Genomic DNA, 19752 nt, shown 5'->3' with positions numbered 1-19752 from the left:
CTCCACATGTTGTAAGATATTTACATTTCTACAACCTCTACTTCCAGCCTCTCCTCTCCTCTCCCCTGTCCTCTCTCCTCTCCTCTCCTCTCTCCTCTCCCCTCCTCTCCTCTCTCCTCTCCCCTCCTTTCGACGAGGACGAAACAAAAAATGAAACACAATTAGTCTTCTCGTTTCTAAACGTAGACGGACAGGTTAGCGTCTCAGGGGAGAAACAGGTGGCTAACGCCTCATTCTGAACACACCTTTCGATTTTAGTGAAATATGTTTAATTCTACTCGTCTTAATTTAACATTTAACTCGATTTAAAAAATGTTACCAGCAGCAGTGAACCTCTTCATGGTGTCTGTGTAGCCGTCCATCGGTTAAAGACAAAATCAATGGGAAGAACCACAAACTATAAATGTGACAACCGGAATAATAAAGACGAATAAATTCACAGTTTCTGTCACCGTTTCACTGAGAATCCAACACGACTTTGCTCCCAATGATTTGCAGGGAACAAGTGAAGCTGTGATTCAGTTTGTCAGGACTGACTTCACTGAGTCTGAATGCTAGAAGCCAGAGAAGTCGTCTCTGCTGAAGTCACTTTTAATGAGCGCATTGTACTTTATGCTTCACGTCTCTCTGATTCATTGAAGAGCGTTGCGTGAATCTGCTCTGTTCATTCTGTCGTGTGCTTCACTATCAGTTTGAATGGGCCGCATTTCATCCATTTCTGAACTGATTGTGTGCATCTTGATGCAATTGTAATAATGTATGTATTAATTGCGTTTTGTCTTAAAGGAGGTGTTAAAAATCTACATTTGAGTAAATATTTTGCAGCCAAATCAAATAGTTTACAGGATATTTAACATACATTTAATACTTCTTTGTTGTATAAAGGCAATAAAGTAGTCCATGAAGGAAGGAACGTTTAGATTCCAGCAGTGATGGTCTTTGTGTGTTTGAAGGAGCCTGGCAGCTCGTCAGCTTCTGAATCTCTCTGATTGAAGTGAAGTCTCCTCAAAGAGTTTTATGGCTCCCCAGCGTCCGGGACTTCAGCCCTGCAGCGCCACAAATCAATGGAGAGTCTAGTGGTCTATCGAGCCGCAGTTTTTATCCTCGGCTATCTCTTCTGATGGATCAAGCACAAACGGTTGTTGCTGTAATTACGGGAGAGATCCCCGGTGCCTCCCTGCAGCAACAGACACATTTGACGGACAAAATATCGGTCTCATGTATGAGGAGAGTTTTCCTGAAACCAAATAATTACAGAGCATGTCCCACCGTCAAAACCACCAAACAAAATCAACTAAACCAACAGTTAGGTTTAGTCAACTAAACCAACAAAACCAACAGTTAGGTTTAGACAACAACACCAACAGTTAGGTTTAGACAACAAAACCAACAGTTAGGTTTATACAAATAAACCAACAGTTAGGTTTATACAAATAAACCAACAGTTAGGTTTAGACAACAAAACCAACAGTTAGGTTTATACAAATAGACCATTAGTTAGGTTTATACAAATAAACCATTAGTTAGGTTTAGACAACAAAACCAACAGTTAGGTTTATACAAATAAACCATTAGTTAGGTTTAGACAACAAAACCAGCAGTTAGGTTTAGACAACTAAACCAACAGTTAAGTTTAGGCAATAAAACCAACAGTTAAGTTTAGACAACTAAACCAACAGTTAGGTTTAGACAACTAAACCAACAGTTACGTTTATTCAACAAAACCAACAGTTAGGTTTAGACAACTAAACCAACAGTTAGGTTTATTCAACAAAACCAACAGTTAGGTTTATTCAACTAAACCAACAGTTAGGTTTAGACAACTAAACCAACAGTTAGGTTTAGACAACAAAACCAACAGTTAGGTTTAGACAACTAAACCAACAGTTAGGTTTATACAACTAAACCAACAGTTAGGTTTATTCAACTAAACCAACAGTTAGGTTAGGTACGTTTTTATTTGTTTGAATAATAGTATAGAACCACTAATAATTCAAACTTTACATTTCCAACTGTTTCATGATACGTCGGGTTGCTCGGTTGTATAAATGTTTCAGTGATCCTTCAGCTTGTTGTGCTGGCGCTGCGGCTGTAAACAGACTTACTGTGGAAAGCCCGGAGGGAGGTGGAAACATCCCGTCGGCCCGCTGGCGGCCGTGTTCTGGTTGATGTTCTGACTGAGAGAACAAGAGCTCAGATCAGTCAGAGCGAGGCGGTGCGTTGAACACGGGGCTCGTCAGGAATGCGAGCGATACACGAGGAGGAAGGACCGGCATCTGGTGGGTATCATGACGACGTGTCACATTAAGGATTCCGCGGCTCCTCGGTGCCAGTCGGGCTGACGAAGCGGAGCGGAAACAAACGCTGGAGGATGCAGAACCTCGTCTGCTTGAGAGGAAAGAGGAAGCAAAGCAGAAAGGAAAGGAGACTAAAGAGGACCCTGGTGCTGCTGAAACTGACCTCCAACGGTTCAGCCGGGCGAATAAATTAGGCCCGGTTCCGCTCTGACTGATGGATTCAGTTTTGATCCAAACCCTGTAGAGTTTAAACCCAGACTTTATTCAAGTCTGAGCTTTTTCAAGGCAAATTCAGCAGCTGACCTTTTTCATTTTAACAGCTTCTCACAGTTAACAGAGCAGTACTTCAGCCCAGTATCACGAAGTTCGTGAAATAATCACGAAATGTAATCTACTGGTTTCGTGTACAGGGACACAACGGGGAAAACGACGAAAATAATAGCAATGGAAAATCAATTAAGACACAAATGAAATGCATCTACACCTAACTGTTGGTGGGTTAGATTTGATTTTAACATAATGTCATCCGAAAAAGAAAAAAGTTGAAGTACACAAAAAAGACATTTAATGTCCCCGTCCACAAAACCAATAGATTGCATTTCGTGACCTTTTCACAAACTGCCGTGAGTGTCACAACTTCAGCCAGGCTTTAGTTTTTCATTTGTCTGTCTCCTGTTTTGCCACACTAACTCTCATGTCATTTCAGAATCTGCCACTCCCCCCCGCTCTGCACTAATTGCTGATTTCATTTCACCTGGCCTGCCCCACCTCCATACTCACCTGCTCCTCATCAGCCATCAGCCCCTCAGTGTATATGTACCGGCCCATTTCCCTCAGTTCTCTGCCAGATTGTCTAGTGTGTTTCCCTTGCTATCCAGCAACCTGTCATTCTGATTCTGATCCTGATTATTTGTTTGTTGACCTGCCTTTTTGGACTTTGGACCTTCCCTTTTGCCTGCTCCCACTGGATTTGTTTGCCACGCGGGTTACTACCTGGTTTGACATCTGCAGGTTATTAAACCCGGTTTCTACACCTGAACTGTTTTCTGTGTCGTGCTATTGGGTTCTTGTCTGTCGTTTTGTGATACCTGACAGTGAGACTGTTGAGTCTTTAGTTAAGTATGGCAAATGTGATCTTTTATTAATAAACCAAAGCTGTTTCCTGTGAAGGTGGAACTTTATTTTGAAAAGACCATATCCATGTAACGAGCTGAATTTCACACGTGTTGCTGGACTTTCAGAGGGAAACGCACAAAAAACTGAGCAGTAACTTTTTGTAAGACATATAAACTGTTGTATGAGGACACGTTGTCCAGATACATCATTCAAAATTTAAGAAGTCCATGTTTTTTGTGCCTTGCAGCTAGTTCTTCTTGTCGGTATTAATATTGAGCTTCTTACTTCACTGCTGGACAGAAGTTGTTTTTTTGAAGTATGCTGAAAACTGTCAACCTTTTTTTCTACTAAAGACTCCCCTTCACTTTCTTTTGGAGAAGAGAGTGATTCATTAAGAAGCTGTTGTCGCTCCTCGCTTGTCCGACTGACAGTGAATGCATCGTCTGTGCTGACCTGTTATCTGACCTTGCCAGGTGTAGACAGTCCTCACTGTAAGCTAAGCCATCGGCCCGATGTGGGAATCAATGCTAAGTGGATGACTTACACTGACACCCTGTTTGTCTCATTGAGCGATGTCATTGGACGGGCAGAGAGGAGGAGGAGGAGGAGGAGGGTGATGAAGAGAACACAGAGCTGCTGATTCATCTGTATATCCATTTATCACTTACGCAAACCACAGCCTCCCGAACGAACGGTCCTGATTTCATTATTTGAGATGAAAAGTTTGAAATCAGAAACCAAAATCATATCACACCCCAAAATGACACTTCATATTAGGATATCATGTGTTGAGAATATGAATTTACTCAAATATGAAAAGGGATAAGAATGCTTGGATTAATAAAAACAATGTCTCTGGTTCTGCTGCGTTGATTTTTGATACTTTTTAAAATAAATAAAAGTGTTCATCATGAGTGTGACGTGTCACAGGAGGTGGATTTCTCTTCTAGCAGCTGGGGAGCCACGGCTGCTCTTCGTCCGATGTTGTCTGTTCCAGACTTCTTTCAGGTGAACTCTCTCCAGCAGTGAAGCCGACTCTTATCTTCTCGCTGAGATCTCATTGAAGTCGCTGCGTTCAAACGTGTCGGTGAAGTTCTGCCGTTTCGACCTCAACAAAATATCCACGTTCTGCAGCTCGGTGTGGGAGCGGCTGGAAAAAAAGAAAGAAGAGGAGAAATAACCTCTAACGTCTCCTCTCATTAATATTACACGCTCCTGTCGGTACAATACGGTGGAATCTCAGCCTGCTTCCTTTAAATAATTCACTCAGTAAAATCTTTTCTTTCTCGGCCTCCCTTTAAACTTTTCTTCTTTTTTTTTTTCCGGGTGCTGCTCAAAGTGGAGGCGATAGAGGAGACGGAGGGACTCGTTTCACTGATTCAGAGTTTGTCCAGTCGGAGGTGTCTTCTTAACTGCGGACACAGAACGAGAGGCCGGAGAGTCTGACGTGAAATATCCCACAGTTCAAACTCAAACTCCTCACTTTACAATGCTTAAGCTGCTACAGAGACCTGAGGTTTGATTCCCAACAGCAGGAACCTCCAGCGTTTCATTACCACAGATACAGCTGGGAAGCCAGTGTATCTGTCTCTAGTAATGTGTACTGCTCTGTTGTGCACACGGCGGAGGATCGTTTCAAACCTTTGTGATTAGGTTCCAATCACTTCAGAGCGTAGTAAAATCCAAATGTCAAAATCTATATCTAGCTCATGATATATGACGATAAGACATTCAGAACTTCATCTGAAGACCTGAAGCTTTGACTACGGTTAAAAAAAAGACCTTTGAGCCCTGATTTTTGGCCTACTTTAGCCTTTTCTGCTGTGACCGTCTACATCTAAAGCTATCAAAGCCTCAATGACGCCACTGATTATGAATGATGATGATGAGCTACAACATGTTGAATCTCCCTTTGAGGCTCAAGAAAGTGCAGAAAGCTTTGGGATCCCGGATCAGATCTTCTGACCATGTTTCTCTGGCCTGAAGGAGGAGAGCTGCTGGAGGTGACGGATGACGAAGAAGAAGTGAAGGAGAAGAATCTAGAGCTAAAATGTTCATCAAACGTTAAAAACGATCAGTGTAGTCAAACGTATCTTTAGTTTTTACCACTGAAAACAAGACCAATGCACCACCATCATGAATCTGTGTCTTTGTTCAGTAGAAATCAAACTAAAGGCATTTGAAGAGACCTGGGTGCATCCTTTTTTCTTTTTTTCTTGTTGCATCGCGCGCTGCTGTGACGCACGGTCACATCCACTCGGGCCAGCATCGGAAATGAACGCGCTGTGTTCACAGACAGGATGAGACCGGATCCGGTGTGCGGAACGTACATCCGACAATTAATTAGAAGCGGACCAGAGCTTTCCCCCCAAACAACTCGCCGTCCTCGTGCGCAAACCCCGCGTGTCCGTTGATCGCCTGTTTGCTGTTTTCAACGTTTTGTTGGGAGAAAGAACCGGAGGACCTGGACGGGAAATATTTCAGAACTTTGGATTTTAATAAGTTGGACTGGGTGTTTTTAAAAACTGCGATGCGCTCTGAATCAGACGGCTGATGGGGAATGAATAGAGGAAACAAAGGAGGAAACACTTCCTCATTCAGTGGAAGTTTGGTCACATTCTCTCAACGACAAACCCGCCGCACGTCAGACGTCTCCAGCTGTGGAGCAACGCGCAGGTTGTGACATGTGGAGATAAATCTGCCTCTCAGGACGCACCGAGACGACGCGCTGCTGCTGGTTCCCACAGGTCGGATGTGTGTGTGGATGTAAAACGCTGCTGTTAGCAGAGAGCTCTGGGTCCCCCCCCCCCCCCCAGCTGTAACTCAAACCTCCGACCCCGTCACCTCTGCCCGCAAACCGGGGCGCCCCGAGCTGGAGGTGCCGCGGCGGACGCCATGGGACGATCCAAATACTAATGTGATGGGTAAGATAGTCATCTGTTTGTGTGGAAGCGTCCTAAGAAGCAAAGTGGGTGTAACTGTACAACGTGCCAGAAATCGGGTCGTTGAGAGGTTCGTTCCATGGAATAACCTGAAACACGCGCTGGAAGGCTCTGCGTAAAAAAAAAAGAGTCTTTCAACCACTGGAGGGATTCTTAAAAGTACATTTCTTCATATTGTAGAGTTTGTCGTATTTATTAGACTGGATGCTGCGGTTTCCTTAATGTGTAATTCTGTATGTAGTCTAAACTGATTTTACGCACACTAATCCAGAATTAAATAGGAAATAATTTCAGAATTTAAATCGCTGATAGAAACGCGTAATTTAGACTGGTGTTGCAAAAACAGTCGTGCACTTAAATATGTGTGTGTGTGTGTGTGTGTGTGTGTGTGTGTGTGTGTGTGTGTGTGTGTGTGAGAAACCTGAGGGAAGGAGGCTGAAGGAATGTATTGAACAAAAAGAATGACCGTGATCGGTTTCAAACAGCAGCACATACACTCCACTGTAAATGCACCGCTATGTCCAGATTGCAAACAAAAATCGGACTTTAGAAATACCGAGAATGTGAGTCTAAGTTCTTTAAACTCTCTTCATGTTGGCATCGCAGGTCTCATTCATTGATTAAACGCTTCATTTAGATTGTCTGTATTTCCCCATTTGACGGGTTGAAGTTGTCTCCACACTGTCAGCAATAACTCTCCGGTGAAGACGTACTTTTTGTTGGCCTTCAAGTAGCCATATTAGATATATTCGAATTTGACAACTTTCAAATGACCTCAGTTTTCGTAATGGTTGCTCTGGCCCTGACTCAATATTGAATGTATAGTCAACTCATGTATAATATAACACTCCTGTGACTGAGGATGTACTGCCACACGTTGTGGATAAGAGGCGTTAGGACTGCAAGTATTAAAGGAAACAACTTGCATTAATCTAGACAACAATGTCATGAAATGCATAAATGCATGACCATGAATGCATGGTGGATGGATGGATGGATGTATAATGGATGGATGGATTGTGGATGGATGGTGGCTGCATAATGGCTGCATGGTTGATGAATGGATGGTCAATGGATGGTGGATGGATGTATGGTTGTATGGTTGATGGATGGATGCTTTATGAATGGTTCGATGCATGGATTTTGGATGGATGGATGGATCAATGATGGTTGGATGCTGACCTTTGAGTGAGTGTGTGTGTGTGATGTGTGTGTGTGGTGTGTGTGTGTGATGTGGTGTGTGTGTGGTGCTGACTGGCTGTGTCGGTGTAATCGACCCTCCGACCTTCGAGGTTGATGATGCCCATGGCTCTGTCACTATGGAAACCCATTGCAATAGCCGGTGATGAATTGCCCGTCGGGGTGCAGATGAGAGTTCAGGTGGATCATTGTGGTTGAATGTGATTTCTAATATGTGAGTTTGGTGGCATTCAGCTGTGTGGAGCCCGGCAGAGACAGACAATGAGAAGGAGCTGGCACCTGTGGTGGAGGTCTAAGCAGGTGCAACCATATACATGTGTTGTTATATACATTATATAATATATATGTGTGTTTTTATGCAAATGATTACTACCCTGGTCGACAGATGGTGAAGTACGCCTGGGCAGGGCGAAGCCAGAGGACACTCTGGTGGAGGTCCGTAGCGGTCCTGACGTGCAAATCGCTCGTCCGACCCGGGTGTAGGGGCGAAAGACTAATGGAACCAGTAGCTGGTTCCCTCCGAAGTTTCCTTCAGGATAGGTGGCGCACACAGTTATTTTCCCTACTGCATTCACGTGAATATGGTGTATAGAAAGGGTTGAATCATAATTTTCGCGGTGCCCACGTTAGTTGAGGACGGTCCTCAGCCTTTTTTGTTATGCTGTCACTCATGATGACACGCCCCTCTCAGTTGAAGCCACGCCCCCCACGCTAGATCAGGGTCAAAAGTCTGAACTGAAAAAAAAGATTTGAATCTGAAAATATAAAATCTGAAAATGAAAAATATAAGAACTCAAATATCAAAATATACATGAAAGTGAAAAATGAAAAAAAAAAGAAAAATCGAAATTTTCAAAAAATTAAAAATTAAAAAAAAAAATCTAAAAAATTCCTGAACTGAATAAAAATTAGATTCAACACAAAAACATCTTTTCATTCACTTATTTTTATTTTGAATACATTGCTGTATTTTTCAATGTTCAAGACCACAACTTGAACTTTCAGGTTAAAATTTTTTTTTTTCAAATGATCAAAACTTTTGACCTGGATTTGGCTCGATAGACACTTCTGTTCTGATGTTTAGTTCAATGTACAGTTCAAATAATTGTTCAGTTGTTATATTGATTGCTGTCATTAAAGCTGTAAACCTAGGGGAAACACTGCTCTGTATCAATACACAAGTCAAAATAATTGTGTTTATTTCTACACACATTATGTTTCGCTGTAACACATTTGCTGCATTCATGTGGTGTCGGAATAATTGGATTACTCAGAAAATGCTTAACGCATGCTTGTTATAACGAGGATCTTTTTGTGTAATTATACATCATACATATCTGGTTAGACTGTTTGTTATCTGGTCTCCTCTCGGCTGAAGCTCCTCATCATCACAGCTTGACGCTCCTCAACGCACTGCTGCCGACCCTCGTCACAGCCACACAGGAAGCAGAGTAAACGAGATGATGAGGATGAGGATGAGGACGACTTCACTTCAGTCACATCTCTTCACATCTGCCTGCTGGTGTCTCTGCTATTCATCAGTGCGCATTGTTTTAAATGCTGCCCTGGCTCCTGGTTTATTGTATAAAACATGAGGGAAAGCAGAATATTAGCGATTCATAATTTAAATTCATAATTCTACTCTAGCATCAGGGATGAGCGATTTCACTCTTCAGGAGGATATTTGAGGAGTCGAGCAGAAGCCTGGAGGGGGAACTGGTTTCCATCTGTCGCCGCATTAAAGGTGGAGGAACTTCCCTTTAGTGTTTGGATTCTCTTTCCACTTGCTAATGGACACTTAATACCAGATTTATTGCATAAAACATGAAGGGAAAGTGAATTTTAAAATGCATATTCTCTCTCTCTTTCTCTCTCCAGCTAGTGTAATTTCAAGGAGATTATAAAAAGACTTCTTGACTTGTTCACACAGGAAGAGGAAAAGGAAGTAGTTTTTTGTGTCACCTTTTCCTTAAATTATGTCTCCTTCTGTTTAACACTTTACCTTTTAATCTAGAAGGTCTTTTTGTTTTCCCCCGTCCGTCTAGTTGTCGTAGTCACGTCTCTCTTTTGGCCCGAGCTGATCCCACGCCGGGGGAAGATGTCGAGTAAAGCTTGCAGCCACCAGACCATTAGCATTTCCTGTTTCCATAATGTGCAGCAAGACGAACAACGAGGCGTCGTTAACGGTCCTGGAGGCCGCGGCGCTTCGCCGTTAGCGGAGGTTTGCGCTCTGTTTGCTGCCTTGTTGTCTAATTGTCAGGTTGCTTTGGGAGCACTCAGCTGAACGCCTCGGACTACCAAATGCAAAATGTTTAATGGAACGCAGTGTGCTCATGAAATGCTAACTATAAACTAGAGGCTTGTTTAGTTGTTCATCTCGTTACATAAACGTCTGAACCTCGAGGCCAGGCTGGAGTTTTTCCTCTTTCGTTTAGAACTTTGAACCACGTCGACACAAACTCGTGCAAATCTAAGCACACAGACATGATCCCCAATCAGTGCACAGTACACTTTCCAGGGACATCAATATTGTTGATGTTCATAGCGGAGAAGAATCCATAAATCTGCTTAGAAGTACTTTAAAAAAGTATTTTTTGTAGTGGTTTTGCGTCCCTTAGTTGCTTTGTGTCTCTTTATAGTTTCTTTGTGGTTGTTTTTGCCTCTTTTAATAATGACTTTGAGTCTCTTTGTGTCTCTTTGCAGCTATTTTGATTTATTTCCAGTCTTTGGTGAGTCTTTGTAGTTGTTTCATGTCTCTTTGTGGTTGTTTTGAGTCTCTTTCTGGTCGGTACGTGTCTCTTTGAGTGTTTTTTTGTAGGTGAAGGCCTACACGCTCCATCTGACGTCATCGTTTCCATATTGATACACAGAATCAGTAGTTCTGCAAGCTCTGCACCTTAGAAGATCTAAAAACTGAGTTTGCATGAGGACGAGGGGGAAAAGTTGAGCTTTCAAAATCACCCGTGTACTGTAGGTGTGGAAAAGCAGGGACCGGTTGGCAGACTACAACCTCAACAATTGAATTGAAAATTTGAAAGATCAGTGAGCTTTTGGTGGTGAGCAGAGCCAGGCTAGCTGTTTCCTCCTGTTTCCACTCTTTGTGCTAAGCTAAGCTAAGCTACCTGGCTCCTGGCTGCAGCTTTATATTTATTGACAAGGAGTGGTATCGATCTTCTCATCGAAACTCTCAGCTAGAAAGTCAAATAGAGGATTTTTCACAGATTTTGTTGTTCAACCGTCAGTAATAATGTGTTCTCCACCATCAGACTCAGAACTGCTAATATTTTCTCTTGGCCTACTCTAACTTCACTCTTGTGACTCGGCTTGATTTACTCGCTAAGTCGTAATAAAAATCCATCAGCAGTATTCTCAGTAATTGCTGCTGGCAAGAGAAAACAGTTTAAACATTTTGGAGCTCGTAAAAATTTTATAGCGACATCATTATCTCTCCTCACTTTTCCTCCACCTCCATCTTTCTCCACCTTTCATTTTCCTCTTCTCTCTTTCTTCTTGTTTCTTATCTTCTCCTCACGTCTTTCCTCGTCTCATTTTCCTTCCTCCTCTTGATCTACTCTCACCTCCTCACCAACTCTCTTCCTCTCTCTTTTCTCCTCTTCATCCTCTTTTCTCCTCGTCGCCTTTTTCCGTCTGTACTTCCTCTTTGATATTCCCTCTTTTCCTCCTCCAATCTCCTCCTCCTCACTCCTTCTCATCCTCCTCACTTGCTCCCTTGTTTTTGTTTCTTTTCCTCCTTCCACTTTCATCTCATTCCGCCTTCCTCCTCATTTCTTGTTCTCCTCCTTCTTCGTGCCCCTCCTCCTCTTCCTCCTCTCTGCAGGCTGTTGATGGAGAGGATTTCGAATGTCAGCCGGGACAGTGGTCATCGCAGGAGGAATTCTGGCTACGGTCATCTTACTGACCATCGTCGCTGTACTGTGTTTATGTAGGTTACAGGTAGGACTGCTTTCATTTTCAAAAGACACCCGACTGAAACAAAAAATACTCCAAGAACAGTGAAACCTTAACAGGACTGAGAGTCTACAGTGATGCTACCTAGACCCAGAGGTGCTTTGAGCTAAATGCTAATATGCTGATGTTAAGCATGTACAATTTTACCCTCCTAGTCCAATGTGTTAGCATGCTAACATGCTGACACATTGGAGTTTTTAAGACATTTGGACACATTAACATGTGTGATCTGACGGTGGCACTAGAGGAGAAGTGAACACAGTTCATCCTGAGGGGAACATGAATGTGTGAACATGAATGTGTGAACATGAATTCATCCAATCGACGGATCCTCATACAACTGTTCTTACGATATCTTTAGATTCTTCACTTTTTGTGTGTTTTCCTACAGAAGTCCAGCAACACGTGGCAAGTTCCGCTCGTTACACGAATACATAAAACGTCTGTCTTCGTGGGAAACGACTCAGTTACTTTTAGGAAACAAAAGCACTTGGTTGGGTTTAGGGATAGATATAAGTTTGGGTTAAAATAACTGGAGAAGTGCTGTTACTAAAACATCAACGTTGACTTCTCGTTCTCACACGGGGAACGAACACCAGTCACGTGTTTGCCATATTGCCAATATCCATATTGTCGTTAACATTGACACACATCGTAACCAGTAAGCTCTCTTCCTGTTATTTCACCGCTGCAGTATTACTGCTGTAAGAGGGAGGAGTCTGAGAAGGGGGAAGAGGAGGAACCAGAGCTCGACACCATGTCTCCGTCCCGGCCCCTGGCTCTGTCCGCTCCACCTAGCCCTCCGACGCCGCAGCGCTACTTTGAGGAACCGGACAACTACCCCCCCACCTTCCTCACCGAGGCCAACGGGCCTGCCAGCTACTCCTCCACGCCGCCGCCGCCGCCGCGCAGGTGCCAGCGCTCGCACGCCTTCTGCCCGTCCTGCGCCCGCTGCTCGCTGCCCTTCTACCTGCAGCACCCGGAGAGGCTGTGCAATGGCGGCCGCAGGATCAGCTACAGGACTGTGCAGCAGCAGGACCTGGAGCTGCCCGTGGACCTGGCCAGCTTCTACGAGAAGCTCAACCTCATCCGCTCCGTCACCATGAAGCAGGTGGTCACCCACAGCATCAGCACCGACGTCTAGGAGCCGACAGGGTGGAGGGAAAGGTGCACTGTTGCACTTGATCGACATGCTGTGGGTGCAGCGTTGATACCGTGTCCTGATGTAACTCCGAGGGCTTTTGGGTAATGCAACACATCTTCTGGCAGCCATGTTGGAGGTCTGCAGCTCAGGAGCTTTGTTTCTGACAGACTTATTCTTTTTGACATAAAACGGATCATTTTGTCTGATTTTGTGTTTAGAAAAGTAGCTTATTAGCTACTTAGCTAGTATGTATGTGTATCAAAGTGTAAACAAGACAATTTACAATTTGTGATTTTGTCAGTAAATTAAACAGATTTTGTTTGTTTGACTTCACTGCAAAACGAGACAGAAGTGGAGGTAAAAATCCCAAACACCTGGAATAAGTCTGGATTCTTAAATGAGGCTAACGGCTGGTTAGCTAGCTGGCTAGTCTGGTTTTGTTGTCACTTAATCCCATGTGTTATTGACAGACATCCAAACAGTAATCACTGGATTACTAGAAGAAATAAAGCAGAGGACACGTCTGTCTCCTGAGTCAGGAGCTTCAGTTTAGGCACAGATGTATTTGGAGACTGTTCACATTGACTCTGACTGTTCACATTGACTTCACCTGCAGCCACGTTCCTTTTGTTTCTAGAGATCCATTATTTGTGCACAACCCATTCTCCAACAGGTGGTTCTCTGCTCCAGTACTGAACATATGTGTACTTTTACTGTGTGCTTGTACTTGACTGTGATTCCTTTTTTGCACGGACAAATATCCAAGTGGATGTTCACACGAACAATTTGCTCTATTTGTGTTCGTAGCAACAACTGTACAGTGTTTGATATTCTGCTCAGCGTGCTGAAGCTTCACAGCTGTTTCCACTTCATCTGCCTGATTACTGGAGTCCAGCTCCAATCAGCCAAACAAAATCACCTGTGACAGGTGAGCTGCTTTTAAGGTTAAAATCAATGCAGAGACTAAAGGAAGCAACTTTTAATATTCCCCTGGCAGGTGTCATGGGGTAAAAACGTTTTTAGTGCACATTAATTATCGATTTGAGAGCATTAATTATGAATTTGCACACAACAGTAAGATTTTAAAGAGTGATTCCTGCACTTAAAGTATCAAAGGGCACAGTATTGTAATATTTTTCACATTAACTTTGTTTCTGCCGAGCTCTGTGCGATTTTTTAAAATCAGGATTTACCTTGAATTCTTCACATCTACAAGTTTAATCTGCAAAATCAAGAATTATGGCTAAATGTCAATTGTTCATAAGAATTTAAACAATCGGGAGTTTGATTTTAAATCGGATAGAATTTTATTATTGCTGGCATGAATTACATTTTTGATTAGTGAAAACATTCTTGATGTGAAAATAACTTAATTAATCACCTTCATTTTTTCAATTAACTGCTTGAGAAGTTGAAAGTAAAGTCGAGCGAGACGAAGATCAAAGATTTTTTTAATACCAATAATTTAATTGATATCACCCAAAATTGGGATTTTAATTAGATAGCATTTGCTCTTTGGTTTAAAAAAATAAAACATTGCAGACGTTACACGGAGCTTCTGTTTGTGTTCACCTGTGTAGATTTGTCAGCGCAGCATTGTGTTTTTATTGTCTGTACTTGGTTCTAACAACAGAGAGCAGCTGGTCGTACTGTCAGTGAGTGAGTGTTTCAGTGTGTGAGTTCCTGTTTGTCTGCGGAGCGCCGCGGTGCAGAAAACAAATCGCATTTCAAAAGGGCTTTTCTGAAGCATTCAATGATCCAATGACTGTGACCCTCTGGAAGACGTTTACTTCCTGTTGAATACATCGTACTGTAGATAGACGCTGTGCTCCCGCCCGGGGTTCTGCACCAACATGACGTATCGAGCATTTAAAACTGATTCTTAAGCTTCTTATTGATAGCCCAGTAGATGAGTGTTTGGTACTTCACTTCACATCGGTAGAGAGAAAACAGCTGGAGCTGCACATTATTCTTTTCTTTATCTGAAAATAAAAATTCAGATGGTATAAAACAAAGTAAATTTACACTGTAACATGAGGGCAACATGTGAGATGAAATAGTACGCTGCTAATAAAATAAAAGCTGTTTATTCTGGTAGGCTTCCCTCAGAAAATGAGTCCGAGTGTGTTATTATTTGCTGTGTGATGTGTGATGCTGTCCTTGTGGGTTTTTCATGAAAGCGTTAATACGTGATGGTCTTTTAACAGAGATTGCGAGTCTGGATTAAAGTGCAGAACCTGCAGAGCTTTAAAACACTGTTTGTTAGGATGAATGGGTGTTGGATGTGTACGTTTCTGCAAACGTTTCCATTGAATGACAATGTTTTTGCTTTCTGTCACAGCTTATATATATATATATATATATATATAAATCGCTCTATATGTATATATATACATATAGAGCGACTTATTTTGTCAATTACGTCGTATAATGACAAGTATAAGAAGCAAGAAAGTCCACTAAGAAAGGGTGGGTCTCACTAACACAGAACTTTCATTCAGGAGACCGGTGTTTGTGTTCTGTGTTGACTTTATGCTTCTTGCGTTATGTTGTTGCGTTACGTTGTAGCGTTGTGTTGTAACACTGCTATGTTACAATGTTACCGTTACGTTGTCACGTTACGTTGTTATTAACCTGCAGAAGTTAGAATGATTTCAATTCTGTATAATGTTTCAAACACTACCCTCTTCCTCAGACTTCATAATATAATCCATGAATAATATTATCCTCCCACAATGAAAAGGAAATGGACGCGCTGCTCACGGTACATATTATAATTTCCTTTTAGTATAAAATATTGTTTTGCTTTTTCACGTGTCATTTCACGCCACAGCAACATCAGACGCTCAGAACAAGTGCTCGTCGTATAAAGAGTGAGAAAATCCTTGAGGTTGGGTTGGATGGAAAAGGTAAAAAAAAAACCACAGGACTTTAACTCAGGAGACCAGTGTTTTTGTCCCGTGTGAAATAAATGACACGCAAAGTGACCTTAAAAAGTAGCGTGCTATTTATACGCCTTTCCATGAGATCACATTGAAGATGTCGTGTTCTTTTTATAGACAAGAAGACATGAATCCATTCAGGGTGTTTCGGGGGACGAAGCTACAGGTTCTATACTTTATTTTTTGGTTCTTGAGGTTTCCTGATTTTTCTTTATTTTTATTTTGAGAAGACTGAAACTGTTTCCTCTCTCCTTCAGTAGTTGATGTTTCTATTAAACCCTGAAGTTCAGTAGATGAGAGGTTGGATGCTGACCAGCAGGGGGCATCAGCTGCTGTCAAACCTGCTTCTACTGCAGCTGCTTCGTTTACAGTATTAATAAAATGATGCTTAACTGTATGGCGTTAGTGTAATACCTCGTGGAAGGACAAGAGCAGCAGCAAGGAGAGAGTTCATTCTGTTCTGTTGCTTTATCGACCCTCATTAAATGAAAAGAAGCCTGAGGATGACAGTGGGGGAGAGGGGACAATAATCCAAGAAAAAAAGTCACAAATATACAATTCAACCTCACTACGTGTTCAATTAATTGTGTTTCATGTGTTCATTTTGTGAGTACTCTTTATTAACACGTTATCCTGAAAGACTGACGTAGTCACGTGTATCCTTCTGCTAACTTCGCCAAGTTCGTCGTTAGCTGTCCCCATCAGCTCATTCATACATTTTGAATGCATCAATAAATGTCATTATATAGTCAGTATGTTTGAAGGCACTGCTGTTTTAGCGTCTGCTTATTTGACCACGGCGATCCGAGTGAGAGTTTTTTCTCTCTCTCAAATTTGTGACTTTAAAATCTCAGAGAACGTCTGAGAATGTTTTTTTTCTGCAAAATTTACGACTTTAATCGTGGAAAGAGTTTTTCCTTTGAATATTATCCGCCCCTCTGGATTCCGTAATTTATTCATTTTTTTTTAACCTACAAAGGCTCAAATACGGCGTCGTACATTTAAAAGAGTGTAACTGTGTCAATACCCTTTCATTTTTGTAGAAATGTTGTGTTTTAGGGGAGTCCTGGTCGACTGGGGGTTGTCGTGTCTCGTCCCCAGTTCATTTCCTTCACTACTGTCAATCATATAGAGGCATACATTTATTATATTTTTTATAAATCATTTGATTTTTTTTCTGTTTCATCAGTGGTTCAGTTCCTTTCATGTATTTTCTTCCATTTCTTCTGATTATTTTCCTTCCTCCTAATTCTTTAGTGCAAAGTGTAAAGCGTTAGTTTGTGTAAAATGATTGTGCTTCCACTTTGACAAGGACTCTCTTTTGACAGAGGGATTTAGATCAAGTAGAGTCAGATCTCCACAGCGCTGAAGAGAAAATACAGAAAGGTCTGGCTCCACACGTTACCCTTCTCTTACCATGATGGCCCGCCTCCCCTGATTGGGCTCAGTTTGGCCATAACCAGGAAGAGTCCTGGTTGTTCCAAACTTCTCCCATTGCAGAGTCATGGAGGCCTCTGTTTTTGCTCTGATATGCACTTATTCTTTTATCTACATCAATACTGTTACATTTTATTACCAAAAAGGGCAAAAACTTACAAAACAAAATAACTAATTCTGCCTGACTCACTCTTCCTCCTTATCTTCTCTCAGGCGACCATCCTGTGTCTTATCTACTTTCTCATGCTTACATCATATCTAACCCTGATTTTTTTTGGACTCCTTTCCTCTCTTTGGACAGTTAGCCTCCCACGCTGCATGATTCCTCCACATTCATTCACCACTTGTGGTAAAATCACTCCCAAACACAAACATACTGCACCAAAACTTCCACCAGTTCTGGCTTTTCCTCAAACCTTGCCAAACCAAAGCCTTTTTAAATCATTTCCAATCAGTTGAATTGACCACAGGTGGAGTCCAATCCAGGTGAAGAAACATCTCAAAGATGATCAAGAGAAATGGGAGGCACCTGAGCTAAATTACAAGCGTCAAAGCAAACAGTCTGAATACTTGCGTCAATCAATTTCAGTTTTTTAATAAATTTGGTAATATTTCTAGAATCCTGTGTTGCTTTGTTATCATGGGGAGTTGAATTTCGATCGATGAGGGAAATAATGAATTTCAACGACAAAACGAAATTTCTGAATACTTTCTGAATGCACGTTATGGGTATTTCGTAAGTTTTACCCTTTTTTATTCCTTTTTTTCATTTGTTGATAAAGAGAAACATGCTTGGTGCCTGAGCAAAAATATAAAATCCACACAAAAACTGACAAAGAGGCAAATATGTTCATATGAACTATTATTTAATTGAAATACAAGTCAGTACCATTAGGTTTTCAGTTTATTATCAAAAGTACACAATGTCCATACTTACGTTTTGTACAAAGAGGTATCAGTTATATAAAAACACAGTACACAATAGTTAAAAATGAGACATACATGTACACGTCTGAATACATTTCAACCATACTTCAAGTGTCAGGAATCGTCTGTGTTTGTATTAACTCTCCTCTGTCACACACACGGACCAGAACTGGCTTCAGTCGTCCCGATGAATAACCGCCGGCTGGCATCAGGAGCGTCACGATAAATGAAAATGTGCTATGACTAATAAATACGCTTCCATATCCTGCAGGCGTACCGGCGCGGCGCCAAGCGGGCCGTGGGGTGGAATGGAAATATAAACTTTTTACATGCCAGACACCAAACTGAAACATAATTAAATAATATCCCATAAACAGTATCTGTATTAAATATTCTAGTCATGCAGTATATTCGGTTGAGAAATAATTTAACGGATTTTTTTCAACAAGGGCGAGCTGCTAACTGGTGATGGAGTCTGTTTAAGTGTCGACTCCACGTGTTGTTAGAAGACTTTCTACCAGAACTGATAAATAATCAATAACAGCTGATAAAAACTGTCTTTCTGCTTGAGATACAGTATAATGATAATAAGACTTGTGATGATGATGATGAGGAGCATTAACTGTTATTTCTCTCAGTTCATCACGTTATACTGACGACATAATATTGGAGACGGTAAAGATTTATCGGGACAAGAGGAAACATTTATTTCTTAAACTAATTGTTTTGTATGTTTACACACTGTGCTGGTCAACATTCAGCCCAGTCACCATGAAAGAATGTTGGCATTTTATGTTTCAGCAATTTGGGCATTTGGTCAGAGGAAATGACGTAATACAACGAGCGACCGTTATTGAAATGTATACAGTAATGAGTTCACCAAACAAGAAAGTCTACTAAGACTCTCACCCAGGAAGCTGCTGTTCGTGTCGCATGTGAAACCAAAAGTAAACGCTGACTACGCTGGCTACATAACGTTCTGCTTTTTACATAAGAAACTCAGCTAAAGGCAGTAATTTATATAAGTTGTTACTTGTTCTGTTGACAAGTTACGTTGTCACATTACATTGTTGTAACACTATTTTGTGTTACATTGTTACTTGTAACTGTTTTGATACATTGTTTGTTGTTACATTGTTACTTGTAACACTGTTTTTTGATACATTGTTTGTTACATTGTTACTTGTACCACTGTTTTTGTTACATTGCTTGTTGTTACATTGTTATTTGTTACATTGTTACTTTTTACATTGTTACATGTTACGTTGTCACATTACACTGTTTTTTTACTTACATTGTTACTTGTAACACTGTTTTTTGTTACATTGTTACTTCACTTCATTTGAACACAAATCATGATCTTTTTGCTAACTTCACAAAGTAGTTTTGTTGCCTAAACCTAACCAATCGTTTTGCAACTTTAAAATGTATTTTATGTATTTATATATATATATTTCGCTAATTTACAACTGTAGTCCCTGGTCAGGAAACAGGGAATACCATTTCTCTTAAAAAAAATTAGCACTGTAGTATAAAAACACAATTAAAGACATTACATATTGACTATATGATTACAAAATTAGCAACATCACATTTCTGCATTTCTGCAAGCGTTATACAAGGCTGATATGAAATGCATTTATGAAGCATATTTTTGGTTCGGAAACGTACAATGCCAACATTTTTTTCTGGCGACTGGGTTGTAATATTTCCGTCTATTATTATTACGTCTACTATCCTCTTCACACAAAATGTAACTGATTAAAACTTTGACATGT

General features: G+C 41.3%; 1 protein-coding gene across 1 annotated transcript; it reads left to right on the top strand.

Annotated features, from left to right (window-relative positions):
- The first annotated feature begins 11408 nt into the window (after positions 1–11408).
- LOC137867284 (protein FAM163B) lies at positions 11409–14212 on the top strand. The gene is made up of 2 exons (XM_068703798.1): positions 11409–11509; positions 12219–14212. The coding sequence occupies exons 1-2, from the start codon at positions 11417–11419 to the stop codon at positions 12666–12668; spliced, it is 543 nt and encodes a 180-aa protein (XP_068559899.1). The 5' UTR covers positions 11409–11416; the 3' UTR covers positions 12669–14212.
- The last annotated feature ends 5540 nt before the right edge of the window (positions 14213–19752 follow it).

Source organism: Cebidichthys violaceus, unplaced genomic scaffold (assembly GCF_023349555.1).
Source record: "Cebidichthys violaceus isolate CVI_PGR_0920_01 unplaced genomic scaffold, fCebVio1.0.p SCAF_9, whole genome shotgun sequence".
Lineage (NCBI taxonomy): Eukaryota > Metazoa > Chordata > Actinopteri > Perciformes > Stichaeidae > Cebidichthys > Cebidichthys violaceus.
Note: the sequence above shows the minus strand (reverse complement) of the source record. Positions and strands in the feature narration are given on the sequence as shown.